At 52.2% G+C, this 20,772-nt stretch overlaps 1 protein-coding gene across 9 annotated transcripts in view; it reads left to right on the top strand.

Moving 5' to 3' along the window:
• NINL (ninein like) overlaps window positions 1-20,772 on the top strand; it is a 133,883-nt gene that overhangs the window by 77,601 nt on the left and 35,510 nt on the right. For all 9 annotated transcript variants that reach the window (XR_006891054.1, XM_046678534.1, XM_046678533.1 and 6 more), the window contains 6 exons: window positions 4,444-4,618; window positions 5,682-5,792; window positions 6,452-6,532; window positions 13,196-13,325; window positions 16,227-16,336; window positions 17,318-17,664. Coding sequence is in view for 8 of the 9 variants with exons in the window: in XM_046678534.1 (XP_046534490.1) it covers window positions 4,444-4,618; window positions 5,682-5,792; window positions 6,452-6,532; window positions 13,196-13,325; window positions 16,227-16,336; window positions 17,318-17,664 (954 nt within the window). In the remaining variant the exon portion in view is untranslated. The remainder of the gene's footprint in view (window positions 1-4,443; window positions 4,619-5,681; window positions 5,793-6,451; window positions 6,533-13,195; window positions 13,326-16,226; window positions 16,337-17,317; window positions 17,665-20,772) is intronic.

Below are 20,772 nucleotides of genomic sequence, written 5' to 3'. Positions count from 1 at the left end.
GCCGCAGCACCTAACTATGTGTGCCTGCAGCTGCGGGCTAGATTCCTCTGTGCTGCCCTCACCCTGCTCTGCTTCCTTTATCCGAGTCTGTCCCACTCAAGTCGAGTCTCTGTGCCTGTGGTTGGTGAGACAGAGGGACGTTTTGAGAGAGGGCTCGTGAATGGCTTTGGAGCTGTGTTGGCGCAGCAGAAAGGAGCCTACCCAGGGGGACAGGGCCCCGAGCTCAAAACCTGACTGCAGGCGGCATGGCTCACGGTCGGCTGGGCAGACCTCTGGCGGGTGGTCTACAGCACTGATCAGGCTGGTGGCTGGACAGAGGCATGGGTTTCTGACCGTGTTTTTATGGACGCAAAACTGTCTCTCTGGTTTATTAATCAGAACTTTTGAGGAGACCCGGCCCCCGAGGACCCCAGGCCACAGCAGGGGAGGGGCTTCCCACCCCCATGGGGAGCGGTGTGTGCTGGAGGCTCCCTTTTAAGAGCTCAGCTGGCTGTTCACCTTCTTGAATCTTTTGTCACCCAGAAGTGTCCCCTTAAGGATAGCCGGAGCTGTGCATTGCTGAGAAGCTGGTGTCCTGCCCCCCCGCTCCCCACTCTTGGTGGTGCTCCTGGTGGGAGTGCAGAGGGGGGTGCTGGCCCCCTTCCTCATTCTCCCTCACCGGCAGACAGCTGGGCCTGAGCAGGCATGGAGGAGCTGCAGTCCTGTCTCTGTGCACTTTTGCTGTGACCCTGGGTGGATGGAGCCCTGCAGGTTCCTCATATGAACAAGGGGAGTGATGAGTGACCGTCCTCTGCACGGGGAGGGGTGCCTGGTGCACAGCGAGCGCCCTGCACATCTGACTCCATGGGTCAGCTGTGCTTGTGCGTCAGTGAAACGAGGAGCGAGAAAGAGAAATGACCATTCAGGTGACAGAGGTGGTTTCACTCCCTCATCTGCTCAGTGGGGGAGCTTGTGACGAGCTGTCTCATTTTGGTGCCTCTGGGACGTGTGCCTCTCCCCCTTGTGTGTGGTTGTGGCATTTGAAGGTAACACTTTTCTTACAAGGTTCTTCTTGCTCTATCAGCAAGGTGTGTGGGTGACACAGTGTGATGTGCGTAAAGCCCCCCAAGTGGCCCTGGTGGCCTTCACAGGGACTTCTACCCGCTCCCGTCTGCCTGACGCGCAGGCTTTCAAGCATGAGCCTAGGAAAGGCTTGCCTCCACTGTGCACAGGAGACTGTCCTGGTCCTCATGGCCTCGCGGCTCACAGGGCAGAGTCGAGGAACTGGAGGAGCTTGTCCCTGTGACCAGCTTGCACGGGCCCCTGAGGGTCCTCCGGTGGCCCCAGCAGAGGGAGGAGTTTAGCAGCCACACGGCACCAATTGATCGTATCCAACGAAACAGTGGGATTTCGCCCAAAGAGCCCATTCCTTCCTCACCAAGGACGCCCCGGGCACCTTCGCTATGCAGCCAGAGCTCTGGAGGTTTGGGAGACAGTCTCGCCCTCCAGGAAGAAGCTTCTGGCCTGTGACTGCTGTTGTGTTGGGGAGCTCCTGTCGTAGACTAGGCGTCACCTGGCTGTAACCTTGAAAAGGCCATTTTATTCCTATTTTCTAGCCAAAGAAACTGAGGCTTCGAGGAGCGCAGTGACTTGCCTGCAATCACACAACCAGTGTGCCCTGAAATGTAAACCCAGGTCTCTCCTCGCCTCGTCTTAGGCTGTTTTCTACAGTAGCATGAGCCCTGGCCTGCTCCATCCTGGGAGGTGAGAGAATCAGCCCGTCAGCGAGAGCGTGCTGACGGGCAGAGAGCACCTCACTTGCCCAGGTGGGGTTTCCTGGAGTCACACAACCTTCATCCCAGGTCAGCTCAGTGAGTGCCCCGGCGACTTCCCTTCCACAACCCGTGTACTCAGGGTTCAGAGAGACGGACCTGTTGTCCCGGGGCCCGCCACCTTCCACGCGTTGCCGCCTACTAGGCAGCAAGCTCTGGGCAGAGCAGGGCCTCACATCCGAGTCCACATGCCTCCCAATTCCCAAAGGCCTGGGTCCCGTTTTCCTTCCTGCGGGCAGCTGGGAAATGCCAAATACAGCAAGTTGAGATCCTGGTCTGGTCGCCATTTGGAGTCCACACCTCTGTCTGCGTGGTGTGAGGAAGATGTCTGCAGGAGGTGACATCTGTGGGCATCAAGGGGCCATGAGTGAGAGTGTGTGTGCATGCATGCACACATGTTCACTTCCACCAGCTCCTGTACTGGAAAACTTGCAGGATCATGGTAATTAGCAGGAAAGCTAAAAATTAAGTATCCTGTCACCAAACTTTAAAACATATTCCCAATCAAACCTGAGATAATAAATACACATAGTCTCCCTCTTAGCAGCTGTCTGCAAGGCCCAGAAGCCGGGCTGGGAAGACACGCTGGCCGTGGCCTTGCTGAGCCCCCCACCTCCAGTGTAGAGCGCATGCATTTTATTGCAGAGGAACGTGTGGTTAAGAAGTAACTGGGTGTCGTTCCTGCTCTTGTCAGCGGCTGACAGTCTGTGCAGCCGAGTCGCCCATGGTAAGCCTGCCCGTTTACCATCCTGCTGAGCAAGTTCCCGCGGGTGGGACTTGAAAACGGCCGCAGTGTTGACTCTTGCAGTTGCAGAGGGGTAGCTTTGCTTGTCTGAGGGCTTCTCCTTAGTTTCCCGACCTCAGAAAGCAGGGTGTGAGGTCAGTGTGGGTTTCCACAGAGTGAAACCATTGTTACAAATTAGGAGCTGAAAGAGTCTTGGAGGAAGCCGGCAGCACGCACGTTTCCCTCTTTCTGACGCCCGCCTGTCTCTGAATCGCCCTGTACCCACGTGCTGTGCTCAGCCTCCTCACTGGCTTCCTAGGTGTTGGGATCCTCCTGATGGATGCAGGGCTGATTCCAGCTGTCCTGCTTGGCGCCAGGAGACCTTACGTGGCTGGGGGAGGTGGGGGTCCGTGGGGCTTCTCTCGACTCTTGAGTAGCATTCCTCGCACAGGACCTTCCTCTCCGTCCAGCACGGCTGCCTCCCAGCCCTCGGGTAGTGTCATGCAAGGAGGAAAACTCCTTTTTAAGCAGTTGGGTTCAAAAGCTAAATGTAAGTTGATTTTAGATGATCAGTTTGAGTAACTGAGAACTGGGATGTGTCAGTCACGGTGTCTCAGGCTCCCGGCCGCCTGGGAGGGATTCTGTGATGTGCCTTTCTTGGAATCCAAGAGTTGGCAGCTCAAAGGCCGTATCTTGGTCCCAGAATCTGGTGAAGGACACGCAAAGGCCTTGAGGGCCAGGCTGGGTGTGTTTGGTTTCGCCACATGAACAATGGGGCATCATCAGTAGGTTTCTAGAAATAACTTTTATGGTTGCATTAGGTTTTTCTTGTTACAAAAGTAGCAAATGATACATGTTCATTGTAGAATATTTAGAAAAATCAAGTAAAAGTAAAAAGCAGAAATCTCACTTGCCAGAGGTTATCACTCCTAACATTTTTTGTGTGTCCTTCACTGCTTTCTGTGTACATAATTATTTACAAAATGGTTTTGTACTGTATATACTTTTCTGATGGCCCAGAGCGTCCCATTATGTGGGTCTGTCATATTTTATTTAACCATTTCCTTCTGTTGGCTATTTCAAAAGTTTTTTTTTTCTTTTTTAAAGATTGGCACCTGAGCTAACAGCTGTTGCCAGTCTTCTTTATTTTTTTTTTTTCCTTTTTCTCCCCAAGTCCCCCCACTTCATAGTTGTATATTTTAGTTGTGGGTCCTACTAGTTGTGGCATGTGGGACGCTGCCTCAACATGGCCTGATAAGCGGTGCCATGTCTGCGCCCAGGATCCGAACCAGCAAAACCCTGGGCCGCTGAAGCAGAACGCATGAACTTTAACCACTCGGCCACAGGGCCGGCCCCTCAGAAGTTTTTAAAGAGGTGTTGGGGCTGACCCCATGGCCAAGCGGTTAAGTTCACAAGCAGCTGTTTCAGTGATAAAACCAAGATCGGCACTGTTTTCCCTGCTGGTGGAAGTGGTTATTGCAGAAGGTTAATGTGGAATCTGAAGGACGTGCCTCCTCCCTTGTCTTCTGACTGCCTTGGGGTCGCTGTCCAGTTTTGTGGGCCTATATCCTGTGTAGCAGGTGTCCTCTTGTGCACGTTTGGTTAGCAAGGGCATTTGACGGCTGTCGTGGTGTGGAAGGAGGTGGAGAGGCAGAGGGGCATCCAGGGATCTGCCCGCAGCCCTGCGCTCACAGCACATGCAGTGTAGCTGAGGAACAGTGACCCTGTCTGTCAAGCAAGGACAGTTGAGTCCCAGACGCTGTAGCCAAGTGCTATGGGCAGGGGAATTCCAGGGAAGGAAGAGGCCAAGTGGCCCGGGAAGGTGTACCCAGAGAGGCAGGGGCTGGCGTGGGCCTGGGAGGTGCCCCTTGGGAGCCCGACATGCCATGTGCCGTGTGTGCCTTACAGACACCTGGAGCAAGGGTACAGAGGAAGGCTGAGCCTCCTGCAGTCCGAAGTGGAAATGGAGCGCCAGCTGTTCTGGGAGCAGGCCCGCAGGCAGAGGGCCGTGCTGGAGAAGGACCTGGAGCGCCTGCAGGCCGAAGAGGCCAGCCTCCGAGAGAAGCTGACCCTGGCCCTGAAGGTAGGGCAGCGGGGAGAAGTGCCTCCCCAGGGCATCTCACCCAAAAAGACAGAAACGGGGTGCCTGAGGGTCCATCAGCCACACCCCTCACTTTCCTAGCCAAGGATTGAACCCTCCCAGTGGCCCTATGTTTACAGAGCAAGGGTTGGGAAGTACCTGGGGTTTCAGAATGAGGGGTGTGTGCCGCAGCCACAGAGAGAACCCGTTTCTCAGCCAGAGCAGCGAGGGCCCTGGCGCTTCGAGGGGAGGCATTGCCTCTTCCTCCTCTCTGGTCATGGGGGCAGGAGGATGGTTGGGGACCCACGGGGCTCTTGCTCTCTGCTCTGGGTCAGGTGGACTGTAGTTAGGGAGGGTTAGCAGCCAGCTCTGCTGTACCCCCTGGAGACCAGAGCACCTGTGGGGTCTGCCCCCTCTCTGGAGCCCTGGACCTGTGGCCTGCAGCAGATGTGGTTTTCTGGACTTGGCAAATGTTCCCCAACCCACACCCACCCTGCGCTGGGTTCCAGTGATGCATCCCCCTGTGCCCTGGTCCCTCCTGTGTCTCCCACCTTCCTCCTCCTCTCCTAAGTCAGAACCTGCCGATTCTTTCCACACCTGCCCTGCCTCCCTCAGTCTCTGTTGCCCTGACAGAGAAGCTGGGCATGCCCAGGAGCCTCTGACAGCAGCATGTGCAGGGACCCGTCCCGCCAGCCTGGGCTCTCAGCCGCCCTGGGTCCTCACCGCTTGCTGTGTCTGCAGATGCTGCCTTCGTCCCCCGGCGGGCGTCTGAGCTGCAGTGGTGCCATTTCAAATCCCTTTTAGAAAACTGCTTAGAAGGGATGCTCCACCAGCTCCTTCCTGTGTCATGACCTTCTTGAGCCCTCGGGGCAGGAGAGCACGTGGAGGGGTGTTGGTGAGGCCTGTGGGCCAGCCCTGGGTGGCTGGGGGTCGGCCCAGCACAGCCCCTCTGCATGTGCCAAGGCAGCGAGCCCCGGACACCTGCGTTTCCAGGAAGTGTATTCCCTGCTGACGGTCCCCTCGTCCCCTCCCCAAGCGCGGCACACCCCTGGCCTGTGTCTTGTAGGAGAACAGTCGATTACAGAAGGAGATTATCGAAGTTGTGGAAAAGCTTTCAGAATCAGAGAGGCTGGTCCTGAAACTGCAGAAGGACCTGGAGTTTGTGTTGAAGGACAAGGTGAGTCCTTTTGCTGATTCTGAGTCTTTAGAGACGAGAGCCTGTGGGTACTGGCTGGGAGGTGATATAAAAGAATACGTTAGGTGACTTAGTTTAGTTCTTTTCTACTAAAATTCTGGAATGGAGAGGAAGTTAACATAGTGGCTTTCCCTCTGTTTTCCTCTCCTTTGTTTCCTCTCCTTTGTGACAGTGCAGGGGTGACTGTGTACCCCGGGCTTGCCTGCACATTGGCCTTTTAGTGGTAAGGCCAGGGCCAGCCGGCACTGCTCAGAACCCATTGACAGGTCTCAGTGGTAGGGGGACATGGAGGAGAAGTTAGAACTGGGGGCCCACCTTGAGACCCCTGCCTGGCCCTGCCCATCCTCTTGGGAGGAGGAGGGGTGGGCAGGCAGGTGCTGCACTGGAGCTGGGTTCTGGCAGAATGCGCCCCAGGTGCCAGGTGGGAGCATGGCCACCTTCCCTAAGTTTGGAACATCCTTCTGTCCTTAGACCTTTTAAATGCGGTGGAGGGTAAGGGAAGGGACGAGGAGGGGGATGAGACACCTGCACCTGGAGATGCTGAGGCTCGTGGGAGGAGGCAGCTAGTGAGGAGGTGGCAGCACATGCCCTGCCTGGCTGAGGTCCTGTCTGCCATCTTCCTGTGTGGGTCTGACTTTCAGCTAGAGCCGCAGAGCACAGAGCTCCTGGCCCAGGAGGAGCGGTTCGCGGTGATCCTGAAGGAGTATGAACTCAAGTGCCGGGTATGTGAGCCACTGGCCTCCTTTGCCTTCCTGAGCAGTTGTGCTTCCTTTGTCTTGAACTGGGGCCACGCTTTGGTCTGGTGCCTGGAGCCCTCATGTGCCCCTGCTTCACACCCCAAGCCCACCCCGCAGCAGGCCAGGCTGTACCAGGGCGGATTCTGTGAGAGGTTGGTCCTCCAGGGACTTTCTGTGCCGGGAAGCTGCACTGCCCTCCCCCGGCCATGCTGCTAAGAATGGGTGCTAGAGTGCGGGAGACCGGCGGCTCTGCCACGGGTCAGTGCCTGTCTGGCTCAGACCTGGGTGATGGTGTACAGGCCTTGTCCTTCCCCCTCCTGCCTGGGGGAGGCGTCACATTCCAGGTGGGCCACATTCATGGCCTCTGCAAAGGGTAGTCCAGCACAGGTTGGCAGGAGCACCCTTCTCTGAGCAGAGCAGGCAGACCTCTGATCGTGGTCTGCGTTCTGCCGACGGGGTCCTTGGAGGCTGGTGTTCCAGAAGGAGGTGGGATGGGGCTTGCCTGCTCGGCGCCTATGCTCAGCCCCACATGGGCTGACCAAGGTCGCTAGACTGGCACTCGTTCTGAAGGCCCCTCCGAGTTTGCGGGCACCTTGGAGGGCTTTGTCTTGTCTTCTCTTGTTTAGTGTTTAGATTTCCTGGGCTAAACCTACCAGTGTCAGCCCATTGCAGAGCTGAATGGAGGAGGTGAATGATGTTAGTGGTGCTGGAACATGTCATGGCCCCATTACACTCTTAAAATTATCGAGGAACCCAACAGATAAAACATTATTGTTTGATATTAAGGGTTTATTATCAATTCACTTCTTAATGATTTCCCTCCAAAGTAAAGTAAGAATTCCCTTTGTTCCTGCTACATGTTGCTTTCCCAACACCAGAGGATAAAGGTGAGCCTTGCTGTTCTGGGATGTGACGTGACCCACTGCTTCTGCCCTGTGCTCTTTCATCCACTCTAGACCCCAGACCCTTCTCTGCCCTTTGGAAGATCCTGTGTGTGGTCAGCTGTGTCACCTTCCTCTGAAGCCGATTGGTGTGTGTTGGGTTGGGATGGGGGCTGTCGTGCAGGTGGAATGTGCCACACAACTTTCTGCTAGGAGGTGGATTCCCTGCTGGGTCTTCTCTTCCCTTTAATCTTCTCCCGTAGACACAGAACCGATAACTGGCCACAGCTAACATATTACTTCAGTTCACTGCATTTTTCATACAAGTATAAACTCTTTCTTTAAGGTGACTCTATTATTTAAAGAGCTGCTACTCATTTTCCTTTTGGTTCTTGAAATTTTATTTCTTGAAATGTCAGCAGAAAGATTTTAAATTTTAGTGGTAATCTATCTATTTAGAAAATTTCCCTCCATTTTTGGCTGTTTCACGCTAACCTTAGCATTAAAAATTTTTTTTATTTAAAAATAATTTCTAAAAAATAAAGTTACAACAGGAGCACCTGGATACCCTGTACCCAGATGCCCCTGTTGTTTACATCTCACCGTGTTCTCTCTATCATTACTTGCTCGCTTACTCTGTGTGTGTGAGTATGTGTACTACATAGTTATTTTGTGAACATCTGAGGGTAAGTTGCATACATCATAGCCCTCCCCACGAACGTGTCAGCGTGCATTTCCTAAGAACAGGCTTGATCCCACTAACCTCACAGTGTTGTGCAGTTGCACCAGAGTTGCTTGTTAAATATTTAGGAATTTTTCTAGCTTCTTGTTAAACTTTTGGTAGCTTGAAATTGGCTATGGTGAGAGTTATTCACACCGCAGGAATGTGTAGAAGCTACAGGTGTGGACCCTTCTTCCTGGAGAGCCAGCTTTCCAACACCCTGAGGAGAATATTCTCCTACAGAACTGTAGCACACTTACTAACTCCTTGATTTCCATTGATACGATACTTTAACCTGCTGGTTGTATTTCAGTTTTGTTAACCTGACAACGTCCTTTAGAGCATTTTCCCTCCAATACAGGATCCAGTCTCGGATCAGGTGTTGCCTTTAGTTGTCATGTCTGTTTAATGTCCTTCAATCTGAAACATTCTTAGATATGATAACAAAAATACCATAGACTGGGGCAGGGGGCTTATAGACAACAGAAATTTAATTCTCACAGTTTTGGAGCCTAGAAGTTCAAGGTTAGGTTGCTGGTAGGTTTGTTGTGTGGTGAGGGCCCTCTTCCTGGTTGCAGATGGCCAGCTGTCTTCTTGCTGTGTCCCCACATGGCAGAAAGAGGCAAGGGAGCTCTCTGGATTCCCTTTATAAGGGCACTAATCCCCTTCATGAGGGCTCCATCCTTATGACCTAATCACCTCCCAAAGGCCCACCTCCTAATGCCATCACATTGGGCACTAGGATGTAACATGAATTTTGGGGAGACACAAACATTCAGACTACAGCACATTCCCTCAGCCTTTGTGTGTCTTTGACTCTGATTTTTTTGAAGAATACAGCCCCACTTTTTAATAGAAACTTTCTCATTTTGTGTTTTTCTGATATTTCTTTTGGATTAAGTTAAGGGTATACATTCTCACTTGGAACACAGTATGGGTGGTGCTTGTTCTGATAGTCTGGTCAAAGTGTTCCCTAATTACCCCACTGTGTAATTACTGACTCTTTTTTTCCCCTCCCATGCAACTAATGAGCAGTGAGTGGGGAAACACTTACAGGCCGTGGAAATATCCTGATTTAGTATCCATTGATGATTCTTGCCCACTCCCGTCTTTACTTGATGGTTGCAAAATGATGATTTTCCAACTCCAGCACTCACTCTACTCTATCAGTTGCCTCTTAGCATTCTACTATAAGCCAGAGAAGTCTTCTATCTATCTTTCCATTCATCTATCCATCTATCTATTATCTATCTGTTATTAACATGGACTCATGAATTCCCCCTTTTCCCCAATAGTTTGTAATTGATTACTGTGTCTAATTGTTTTGGTGCTCAGTTGTGCAAGATTTGGCCGGTGGGAGAGTCTTCCATCTGGCTGCCAGTCTTTGTGACATATCAGCGTCATGTTTTGTTTTGCTGAGTACTTCCATACTTTTGAGCATGATATGCTCCACGCTCACCTTGTGCTTTACCTGCACTTGCCCTGGATCAGCCATTTCTCCAAGGAGTCCTGGTTTCTTTAAGGGAATGGTTTTAGAGACCAAGCTCTGGGTACTTGGTGCTCATTGCTACTGGGGGGTTGCTGCCTCTTGCCTGAGGACATTTTTATAGCCAGTCTCCAGAGGTAGTGATAACCTTGAACCCACCCCACTGTGCATCACCCAATCTTTCCAAAGTCACTGCTTGGCATTTCCCTGTACTTTGTAACCAGGATATTTGTTAACAAGGAAACCATGCTTTCTCTTGTTGCCAAATTCCCTTGCTATTTAACTATCATTTTAGCTTTTTTCTCTTTGTTTCCACTGTCAGTCTCAGTTTTCTTGGCAAGTCTGCCTTTGGTAAAGTGTGGTGTAAAATGTTTACTGGATCCTCCCTAGAGATTCTCTGTGGTTTCATGTTTTTACTGTTGCCTTGGGTGGACACCATAAAAGAGTAGTAACATGTCCTTGGTCAGAAACCCCAAATGCAGATTTTCCCTTTCAGCATTTCCACACTGCTGTAGACTGAATGCTTGTGTTCCCCCAGAATTCACGTGTTGAAATCCTAGCACCCAATGTGGTGGTGTTAGGATGTAGGGCCTTTGGGAGGTGATTAGGTCATGAGGGTGGAGCCCTCAGGAATGGGATTTCCCTTATGAAAGAGACCCCACAGAGTTCCCTTGCCCCTTCTGCCATGTGAGGACACCGGAAAATATGGCATCTGTGAACTGGGATGCTCTCACCAGACACTGAGTCTGTCAGCGCCTTGATCATGGACATCCAGCCTTCAGAACTATGGGAACTGACATTTCTGTTCTTTATAAGCCACCCAGTCTGTCGTATTTTTGTTATGGCCCCCTGAATGGGCTGAGACAATCTCCAGCCCCTAAGAGCCGTCCCCGCCATTGCTGTCTCTGGATGGGTCTTCAGTCTCTCTTGCACGGGCGCTTACTCAGCTTGCCATGTCATCCCAGCCAGCCCGCAGGCACAGCCTTCTGCTCAGATGCTGTCCAGTGCTGCCATTGAAATCTCGCCCTCCCCTCCTTTCCTTCATGAGCTTGCTTCTCCCATAAGGAGGAGAGAAGAAGAGCCTCCACAGGTCAGAGTCCTCCAACCCTTAGTGCTGCCGAATGTGAGTCACGGACTTGTTGCCTTTCCTGGCTGGTGCAGTAGCATCCCATAACCACCCTTGGCATCCCCAAGCGCCCAAATAAGTGTGCAGTCCACATGAAAACAGGCAGGCAGGCTGGCCCCCAGCCCCACCAGACAGCCCCATGTGGACAGGCAGCCTGGCCCCCAGCCCCACCAGACGCCCCGGTGTGGACAGGCAGCCTGGCCCCCAGCCCCACCAGACGCCCCCGTATGGACAGGCAGCCTGGCCCCCAGCCCCACCAGATGCCCCGTGTGGACAGGCTGGGTCACTGTGGGCACCCGGGATGGCACATGTTGCCATCTTCAGTTAGAACTGGCTGCACTCCCTTGTGTGTCTTGAGAGCAGAGAAGTCTGTGCCCAGCAGAGCATCCAAGAGAAGCCATTTTCTGGCACTGCTGAATTTGCAGTTCGTGTGTATGCTCTCAAAATACCCCATTTGGGGTAGCAGAATCACAGAGAGGGCAGGGCTTTGGATAGAAATGATTCTGTGGATGTTACCTTCTGTCAGCACTGTCCAGTAAAAATAATATAAGTCACGCATGTGGCACACAAATTAGCTTTTCTAGTAGGCACATTAAAAATGTAAAAAGGAGCAGCCCCTGGCGTAGCGGTTAAGTCTGGTGTGCTCCACTTCAGCAGCCCGTGTTGGCGGGTTTGTGGCTTTGGATGCCAGGCACTGACCTAAACCACTCCTCAAGCCACACCATGGTGGTGACCTGCATACAAAGTAGAGGAAGACTGGCACCGATGTTGGCTACTCAGGGTGAATCTTCCTCAACCAAAAAAAAGGAGGATTGGCAACAGATGTTAGCTCAGGGCTAATTTTCCTCACTAAAAAAAGAAAAATGTGAAAAGAAGTAGGTGACATTAATTTTAGCAACATTTAATTCCGTATATCCACATTATCATTTCAACACATAATCAATTTAAATAAATTCTTAATGAGATATTTTGTATCCGTTTTTGGAGTAAGTCTTTGAAGTCTGGTGTAGATTTTATGCTATACTGCATCTCAATTCAGACTGACCTCACCTGAGGTCAGCAGCCTGGGCAGTGAGCGCGGCTGTGCTGGCATCAAAGCAGCAGAGAAGCAGTGCATGCAGGTGGGCAGGGACTGGCGTGCTCCAAAGGTGGCCCGCGGCTCTTGCCTTCTGGCCCTGCCCTTGCCCAGGAGTTCCTGGGTGAGGCATGGCGATCCCCGTGAGTCTGCGCTGCTTAGTGATCTGCTGGCCCCGCCCCTTCTCCCACAGGGCCTAGGGCGGCCGATGAGAGGCGGCTCCCCAAGGAAAGATGTGGTCACCGGCCAGGCGCTGCCTCCAGGAACAGTTTGGGGAAGATGAGGTTCATTCAGTGAGAGCTTACTACAGAGGAATAGTATTCAAAGCTCAGAGAGGGAAATGGAGCCTCCTGGGTGTGCCACGGGCTGGGGGCCCGGGTCCTGTCTGTGTGGCTGTGGCTGCTTAGGGTTCCTGCAGAGTGAGTGCCCAGAAGAAGACTGGGAAGCAGCCACGCCTGGAAGATGTGGCACTCTTCTGCCGTCCTCAGGGTCAGGCAGTCACAGCCTTGCCTGGGTTCAGGGGGTGGAGGACATGACCTGCAGTCGTGAATGGACGTGGCAACGTGCACGAGCATGTGGGCTAGTTGTGGGCTGGTCAGGACAGGGGGCTGTAAAGTCCACTGATTCTCGCTCTTTAAAAACCAGGCGACCAGGTCTGCTTCTTAAGGTTTCACTCAAGTGTGGACAAAGTTACGCTTGTTGCAAATGCAGACCCTTTCTCTTATGCTGCCGCTCCTCCCCCAGAGGTCCCCCTCCCCTCACGGGTGCCCTGACACCATACTTGTGTCCCTCTCCCCTCACGTGTGCCCCTACCCCATCCCCGTGTCCCCCACCCCCTCTCCAGTGCGGTCCTCTTTCCTGTGTGCACGTGCTCTCCACTTCGGTAGTTAAGAGCTGCGGAGCCCTTGCGGATTCCACAGTGGCTGAGGAGGGAATCCAGGTCCCATCCCAGAACTGGTCCCAGGAGATTGCTGCCTCACACCCACGTCGCAGCATCACTTTGGCTTTAAACAAAGCACCTGTAGCTTCAGATGTTGATGATCTCTATATTTGCTATGTTTCTCCTCAATTTCCACTTCACTCTTTTTTCTGAGCTCCTCCTGTGTAGCCAGTGATGGGAGGGTGGTCCAGGGTATGAGAGAGCCAGGAAATGGCCCTGCTCTTGTCTTGCTCACCTGTGGTTGGGAGCCTAGGAGGCAGCGTAAGTGTCACGTGCTCTAAATCAGGCCCTGACACCTGCCCACCCAGCAGCAGGCTTCACCTGAGGGGCACTCACTGGGCAGCCTGTCTCGGCGCCACGCCGTTCTTCAGGCCAGCTGGCTGCAGTGGCTGGAGGAGATGTCTGGCTCTGCCCCCCAGGACCTGCAGGACCGCAACGACGAGCTGCAGGCTGCACTGGAAGGCCTGCGGACACAGCTGCCCCCAAGTCGGCACAGCCAGACCCATGCACTGCCAGACAGACCGCTGCTCCCTGGACACGGCGCATCAGGTGGGAGCCTGGCCCTGGGACGTGGCCGATCACGCTCCTGCTGGGTGGTGGGGGTGGGGCTGGTGGCCATGGGTGTCTCCCTGTGCGTGCTGCATGGACTTTCCCTGGCTCCAGGGAGCTCGGCAGCAGGTGGGCCAGCTGCACAGCACATCAGGGCTCAGCCAGGCCTCCAGGTGGTTACAAGCCCCTCAGACCAGCATGTGTGAGGGAAGTGCCTTGTAACCGGAGGCCAGGGGCTTAGCCCACACACAGAGCTTCAAGGGAAGTGGAGGGTGAGGGTTTTACCATTTGGGTAGGAATGGTGAAGGTTATGATGGCCTTGCTGTGACCTTAGGGCAGGCATATCCAAAGTGCCACTCCTGTGTTGGGGGGAGGATCCAGGGAGATGCCCTAGGGTGAGCAGTCAGCATGGGCTGGACACACACATGACACACAGATGGTCATCTAGAGAAGAAAGGAGAGGGGAGGCTGGGAGTGAGCAGGGATGGTTTCCCAGCCCACTCGCAGTGCGAGGTCTGGCCTAGGCTGGTCTTGGGTCTGACAGTTCTTACAAAGGGAAGGGGCTAAATCATGTGAAATGCATCAGGGACTCCCAGTATAGAGGGCTCGTGGGGAGCAAAGCTGAGAGGGCTTGATGTTTATTGCCCCTGGGTGACGTGGAAGACATTGCCCTCCAGGTCAGAGGTTGGTAGGGCAGTGGCACTGGGAGGAGACACTCCACCTGCATGCAGAGCTGATGGTGAAGGTGTACCCCAAGGAAGACCAGGGCCTCGTGCTTCCTAACTCAGCCTGTGGGGTTTGGGATGAACTCTAAGTGCCGAGAGGCCCCGAGGCCCTGTGTTTAAGTGTTCTTGTCTCCTTCTAGAGACCAGAGTGGAGGCTTCAGGTGCCACAGCTGTCCTTGAGGTTCCTGTGGTCCTTTTGGAGGATGGGGTGGGTGTGGCTGGTTGCTGTCCCTCTTGGCAGTTGTGCAAGGTGGGCCCCATGCGGGTTCCTGTCATGCGTGTGGCTCCAAGCCCTCTGCTGCCGGCAGGGGGCCGTGGGGACCACCAGGACTGCCCCAGCCCCAGCAGTGTGACTGCCTCCGTGGATCACAACGTCGTGGTAGCCGCAGCCCCTCAGAATATCTCGCTCCCATCTGTAACCCTGGGAGCACTCGGAGTTCCCATATTGTCCTAAAGCTACTTACTTTCTAAAACAGGAAAAATGTAATATTGAGAGAACCAACTTGGGAACCTCCAAGGGAACCAAATAAGGTTTTCTGTGCATGTGGCCCAGCTCACTTGGCCCCTGAATGAACCTTGTCACTGTGGCTTCTTCAATGGAGTCTGATGCCTCCTGAGATGCACAGCCCTGATGCCCTCATCTAGGCAGTGTTGGGATGCAGCCAGCACATCAGACGTTGCCAGATTCCCAGAGGAGGTGCACAGCCTGGCCACAGGGGAGGGGTGATTGTTACCTTCCTTTGTCCCTAGAGGAGGCTGAGCTGTACAGGATGTGTGACCCTTGTCAAGAGCCACTGACTCGTAACCCAGGGAGCAGTGGAGCTTGGGCCCTGTACCCCGGGCGTGCCCTTGTCGAGAAGGCCTTGGGCGGTGGCCCTGGAAGGCAGCCCCAAGTTTCCTGTTGTCACTGATAAAACCAAAGAAATCTTTTCTCTTCCCCTCTGCCCCCTTCATCTGACTGCAGAGGTTCCATGCACCCCTTCAAATGAGGAGGGGTCTGTCTGCTACCCGAGGGGACAGTCACAACAGCAGAGTTGTGGTGGAGGGCACATGTGGATTGTGGCTGCCAAGCCGTCAGGGAGCTGTAACTCGAATCCAGCTGCATCCACTCCTGAAGGGCACCCAGTCACCTGGCCCCATTCGGCCAGACCCGAGTGGCAGCTTCCACTTGCCAGGGCAACGCGATGCCTTCTTTCCTGAGGTGCTTATCCTAAGTTCTCTTGGCCCAGTGTCCCTGAGTCTTCACTTTTTTTCATGGAAAATAATTTGGGAAATGGAAGGAGATGGTGAGAGTTCGAGGATGTGTCTTTTCCTCACACTTTCTTGGCCCCTGGACCAGCACAGATGAAACCCTGGCAGCGGCCAGAACCCACATCCTCAGTCAACCCTTTGGTGTGCCGCCAAGACACACATTGGGATTCCTGGCACCCGGCAGGGCTGGCAGTGTTTGAGGGTGCACAGGCTCCTTGTTGACACGAGCTGCCCAGGTGTCTGATGTCGTCAGTGAGGAGCATCTTCAGGAACAAGGGGTTGTTCGTGTCCCCCTTCCTGTGATCTGCCAGAGCCTTCACTCCATGAGTGTTTAGTATGCATGATTTATTCATTGAAACCCCACATTATTTGTATGATATAACAACAAGTAATAGAGGGCCTCCAAGGAAAGGAGGAAGTTGGAACAAAAAGAATGCAGAAATAAGCCTTGTACAACCTTGTCGTAAAGCTCTGATGGCTGAGAGGTGTCTGTGCTGCGGGTCACACTTCTTCCTCAGTCTTCCCAGTTCTAGCATCGTCAGGGAGCAGAATTTGGGTGCAATAAATATACCACGTATGACAGCTTTTAGGGAATTAAAGGGCCTGAGAAATCTTGCAGGCAGCCTCCTAGTTACATCTTTGAGTAATCTGTGTTCTGGCAAAGACTTGAAATGCTAATTTCTAAGAGCTCCCACTTTGAGAACATGCCATGCAGACTATTTGGGGAAACCTGTGAGGGTCGCCCCTTCCCCGACCCTGTGTTCCTCTTGCAGAAGGCGCCTGTGGAGGTGGTGCTTTGTTGGAGGTGGGGTTGGGGAAAGCTGGGGAGAACCCTCAGTGCGTCCAAATGTCAGAGTGGAGGGTTGGGAACAGACTCCGTGGCGTCCTCTGCAGGACACAAACGGAAAGATCCTCTTGTTTGCAGGTGTCGCCTCCCTGGCAGGTGACCCCGTTCCAGTGAGTATACAAACAGAGCTGATGGTGGAGCAGGTGAAGGAACGTTACCAAGACCTCAAGATCCAGCTGGAGACCAAGGTCAGGGCAGCCAGGGAGCCCAGGGAGACGGGAGCTTCCTGCTGGAAAGCTGCTCTTAGCAGTGCTGACGTGTCCCGTGCATGCGCCTGCCCTGGCATCCCCTGCCCCGTAGTAAGCCTGATTGGGGAGGAAAGTTTGTAGGGAAATGTGAATACAATGGACGTTCTGCCTCATGCCCTCTTTGGAAGGAGGCTCAACGTGAGGACTAACTAATAATGGGAAGGGAACGGGGTTATGCGTATCCGGAGTGTCACAAGGGTCGCGCTGAGGCCCGACCTCCCAGCTCACCCAGCTGTGGGTGCATCACAGCTCCCGGCTTTGTTCTAAGCTGCAGTGACCCTGGGATTTGCCTCTGGCGGGGTGCTCCCCGGCTTCATGGCCAGGACCACCCTGGCCGAGTCTGTCTTCTTGGATGAACTGTCTGCTGCTGTTATTAGATTGTGGTGGGTTTTGTTAAAGGACAGCGTCCACAATTGTCAGGTGTCAGATTCTTTGGAATAAGTAGCAGCAAGGTGGGGCCGCCTCTGTCCTTTAGTCATGCCCACGAGCTCCCCAATGCATCAGCAAGAAGCTCCTGCTGTCACCTTGCCCGCTGGGGCCTCCAGGGGGTTCAAAGCCACCTGCGGGTCTCCTGAAGCCTCCCCAGTTCTCTCAGTGGGGTCACACCCTCTGCCTTCCTCGTGCTGTCTGGCCAGGCCCTGGCCCAGTTGGGCCCCAGCCTCCTTTCCCCACCTGCTGGACCTGCCTCTCAGGGCTGTTGGAAAGTTACGGTGGGTAACAAGCACAAGGCCGCCCTGGGCCCTTGGAAGCCTTGGCTGTTGTTAGCATGTCTGTCCGCTTTCCCAGGCCCTTGCGCCTCGTCGGATCAGGCTACCCGCTCTTTGGATGTCACGCATGGCACCCTCGTGGTTCTGCATTGCGTTGTCAGGTAAGTCATTTCGGGGACCTCTTGATTCATGTTGCTCGTGTTTCTCTTCTCAGGTAAATTGCTATGAAAGGGAAATTGAGGTGATGAGAAGGGACTTTGCGAAGGAGAGAAAGGAGATGGAGCAGGCTTTCAAGCTTCAGGTCAGTGTGCTGGAGGACCAGAAAGCTGACCTGGAGACACTCCATGTGACGTCTCAGGAGATCATCCTAGGCCTACAGGACCAGCTCCGGACCGCAGCCCACGGCCTGGGACTGGAGAGGAAGCTTGAGCTGGAGAGGGTAGAGATGGAGCGGCGCTGTGCACAGGCACTCTCTGGGCTGGCACGGCGGCTGGCCCAGGAGAAGGACCAGCTGGAGGAGGCACTGCGCCAGAGGCATCAGAATGACCTGCAGCACATCAGGTCCGGGCGCCTCATCCTTCTTGGATTTCACGTCTAGGGTTTCTTGTCAAGACCCAAAATTTGAAATGGAATTTAGGCAAACTGCTCAGAATCACAATACCTGTAAGCTTGGTGGTTTTTCTCAGGGCAGCTGGTTGAGCACTGAAAGAACAGGTCATCGTATAAGGATTTTTACTTTAAATTGAAAGTATGTATTAACTAGAGCTTAGGCTGTGAAGCAGTTTGCTTTGTAGGTTTTTAACTCTGTTTTTTACCTTCTGCTTCAGACTCATCTGGTAGCAAAGGGCAATGTGTTCCTCATTTAATATCTCATTCTGATTTTCTAGGCCATGTATTGTAGCACATGGGGAGATGGATGAAAGGTCTAAAAGCCCTAAAACAATGGGAAAGACAATTAATTTGAGTTAGCGAGGTTCTTAAAAAGGCTGAAATGTATGAGCAAAGGAGAAAAAGACTTAGTAGGAAAACCAGAATATAGTATTTTGTGTCCAACAGTGTCATAATTGCATGAGAAATACTCACGTGCCCATTCTATGTCGAATGGCTCTGACTTAGTAAGTAGTTATTGCAGGTGCGGTACTGGTCAGCCAGCCCCTTCCTGTCTCTTGGGGGGTCTTGGACCCCCTCAAACTCAGAGAGGATGGCCACACCCAGCACACGGTGGCCCAGGGCTCACAGCTGAGGGCCCACCCCTGCACAACTGCACTCCTCATGAAGGGGCACTGTGTTGGCGCTGGTTGGGTTCCGGTGTTGGAGCCAAGTAGATGTGGCCTCAGTTACCACACTGATAGCAGGACGTCATATTGAGGTCATGCCCTCTGACCTAGGTGAGGCGGGCTTTCCTCTTCCTTGGCTCGAGGTTTGGGGGCAACCTGAGCAAATAGGATGTGCTGAGAGAGAACCAGACCTCCATCCAGATGACACTGGCAGAGGCCCAGGCCCTTGGGAGCTCATGGGAACTTACTGTCACTTTCCTAGAGGGTAGATAAAAAGTCATTTTTAAGTCCTATGCTTTGCCTGAGTTTTAATTTATTTTCTCTTTTAAACCCAAGAGCTGTGTGATACGATACTTGACCAAAGCACCCTCCAGACCCCCACATGGCAGCAGAGGGGCAGGTGCAGGGTGACCATCTTGCCTGGACGAGCTGTCCTGTTGCTCATGATCCCTCCTCAGCCTGGAGGTTGAGCCGCATCTGGCCACATTTTTCTTGCTCAGGCTGGCGCTGGCCAGGAGCAGAGGACGGGCGCATCCCAGGCTTGTTCACTCACCCAGCCCTCACCTTGGCCACGACTCCATTCTCCTGGGGCTGCTAAGATCCCAGTCCCAGCAACTTAGGAGATTTTTTTTTTTTTTTGAGTTAATGATAGGTTACAATCTTGTGAAATTTCGGTTGTACATTATTGTCGGTCAGTCGTGTTATAGGTGCACCCCTTCACCCTTTGTGCCCACCCCCCCACCCCACCTTTCCCCTGGTAGCCACTAATCTGTTCTCTTGTCTACATGTTTAAATTCCTTATATGAGTGGAGTCATACAGAGATTGTCCTTCTCTAATTGGCTTATTTCACTTAACATAATTCCCTGAAGGTCCATCCATGTTGTTGCAAATGGGACGATTTTGTTGTTTTACGGCTGAGTGGTATTCCATTGTGTAGATATACCACGTCTTCTTTATCCAATCATCTGTTGATGGGCACTTAGGTTGCTTCCAGATCTTGGCGATTGTAAATAATGCTGCAATGAACATTGGGGTGCACAGGACTTTTGGAATTGCTGACTTCAAGCTCTTTGGATAGATGCCCAGCAGTGGGATGGCTGGGTCGTATGGTAGTTCTATTTTTAATTTTTTGAGGAATCTCCGTACTGTTTTCCATAGTGGCTGCACCAGTTTGCATTCCCACCAGCAGGGTTTGAGGGTTCCTTTTTCTCCACAACCTCTCCAACATTTGTTACTATTAGTTTTAGATATTTTTGTCATTCTAATGGGTGTAAGGTGATATCTTAGTGTAGTTTTGATTTGCATTTCCCTGATGATCAGCGATGATGAACATCTTTTCACGGGCCTACTGGCCATCCGTATATCTTCTTGGGAGAAACGTCTGTTCATGTCTCCAGCCCATTTTTTAATCAGGTTGTTTGATTTTTTGTTGTTGAGTTGTGTGAGTTCTTTATGTATTATGGATATTAAGCCTTTGTCAGATATATGACTTGCAAATATTTTTTCCCAGTTAGTGGGTTGTTTTTTCATTACAATCCTGTTTTCATTTGCCTTGAAGAAGCTCTTTAGTCTGATGAAGTCCCGTTTGTTTATTCTTTCTATTGTTTCCCTTCTCTGGGAAGACATGGTGTCCGAAAAGATGCTTTTAATACTGATGTCAAAGAGTGTATTGCCTACATTTTCTTCTAGAAGCCTTATGGTTTCAGGTCTCACCTTTAGGTCTTTGATCCATTTTGAGTTTATTTTGGTGAATGGTGAGAAAGAATGGTCAATTTTCATTCTTTTACATGTGGCTTTCCAGTTTTCCCAGCACCATTTGTTGAAAAGACTTTCTTTTCTCCATTGTATGCCCTGGGCTCCTTTGTCAAAGATTAGCTGTCCATAGATGTGTGGTTTTATTTCTGGGCCTTCAATTCTGTTCCATTGATCTGTGCACCTGTTTTTGTAGCAGTACCATGCTGTTTTGATTACTGTAGCTTTGTAGTATGTTTTGAAGTCAGGGATTGTGATGCCTCCCGTTTTGTTCTTTTTTCTCAGGATTGCTGTAGCAATTCGGGGTCTTTTGTTGCCCCATATGAATCTTAGGATTCTTTGTTCTAATTCTGTAAAGAATGTCATTGGGATTCTGATTGGGATGGCGTTGAATCTGTAGATTGCTTTAGGTAGAACGGACATTTTAACTATGTTTATTCTTCCAATCCATGTACATGGAATGTCTTTCCATCTCCTTATGTCGTCATCCAATTCTCTCAGAAAGGCCTTGTAATTTTCATTATATAGGTCTTTCACTTCCTTAGTTAAATTTACCCGGAGGTATTTTATTCTTTTTGTAGGGATTGTGAATGGTATTGTGTTCTTCAGTTCTTTTTCTGTTAGTTCGTTGTTAGAATA

Source organism: Equus quagga, chromosome 12, assembly GCF_021613505.1.
Source record: "Equus quagga isolate Etosha38 chromosome 12, UCLA_HA_Equagga_1.0, whole genome shotgun sequence".
NCBI classification, from domain to species: domain Eukaryota; kingdom Metazoa; phylum Chordata; class Mammalia; order Perissodactyla; family Equidae; genus Equus; species Equus quagga.
The sequence above is the reverse complement of the archived record's forward strand: the minus strand, read 5'-3'. Positions and strand labels throughout refer to the sequence as shown.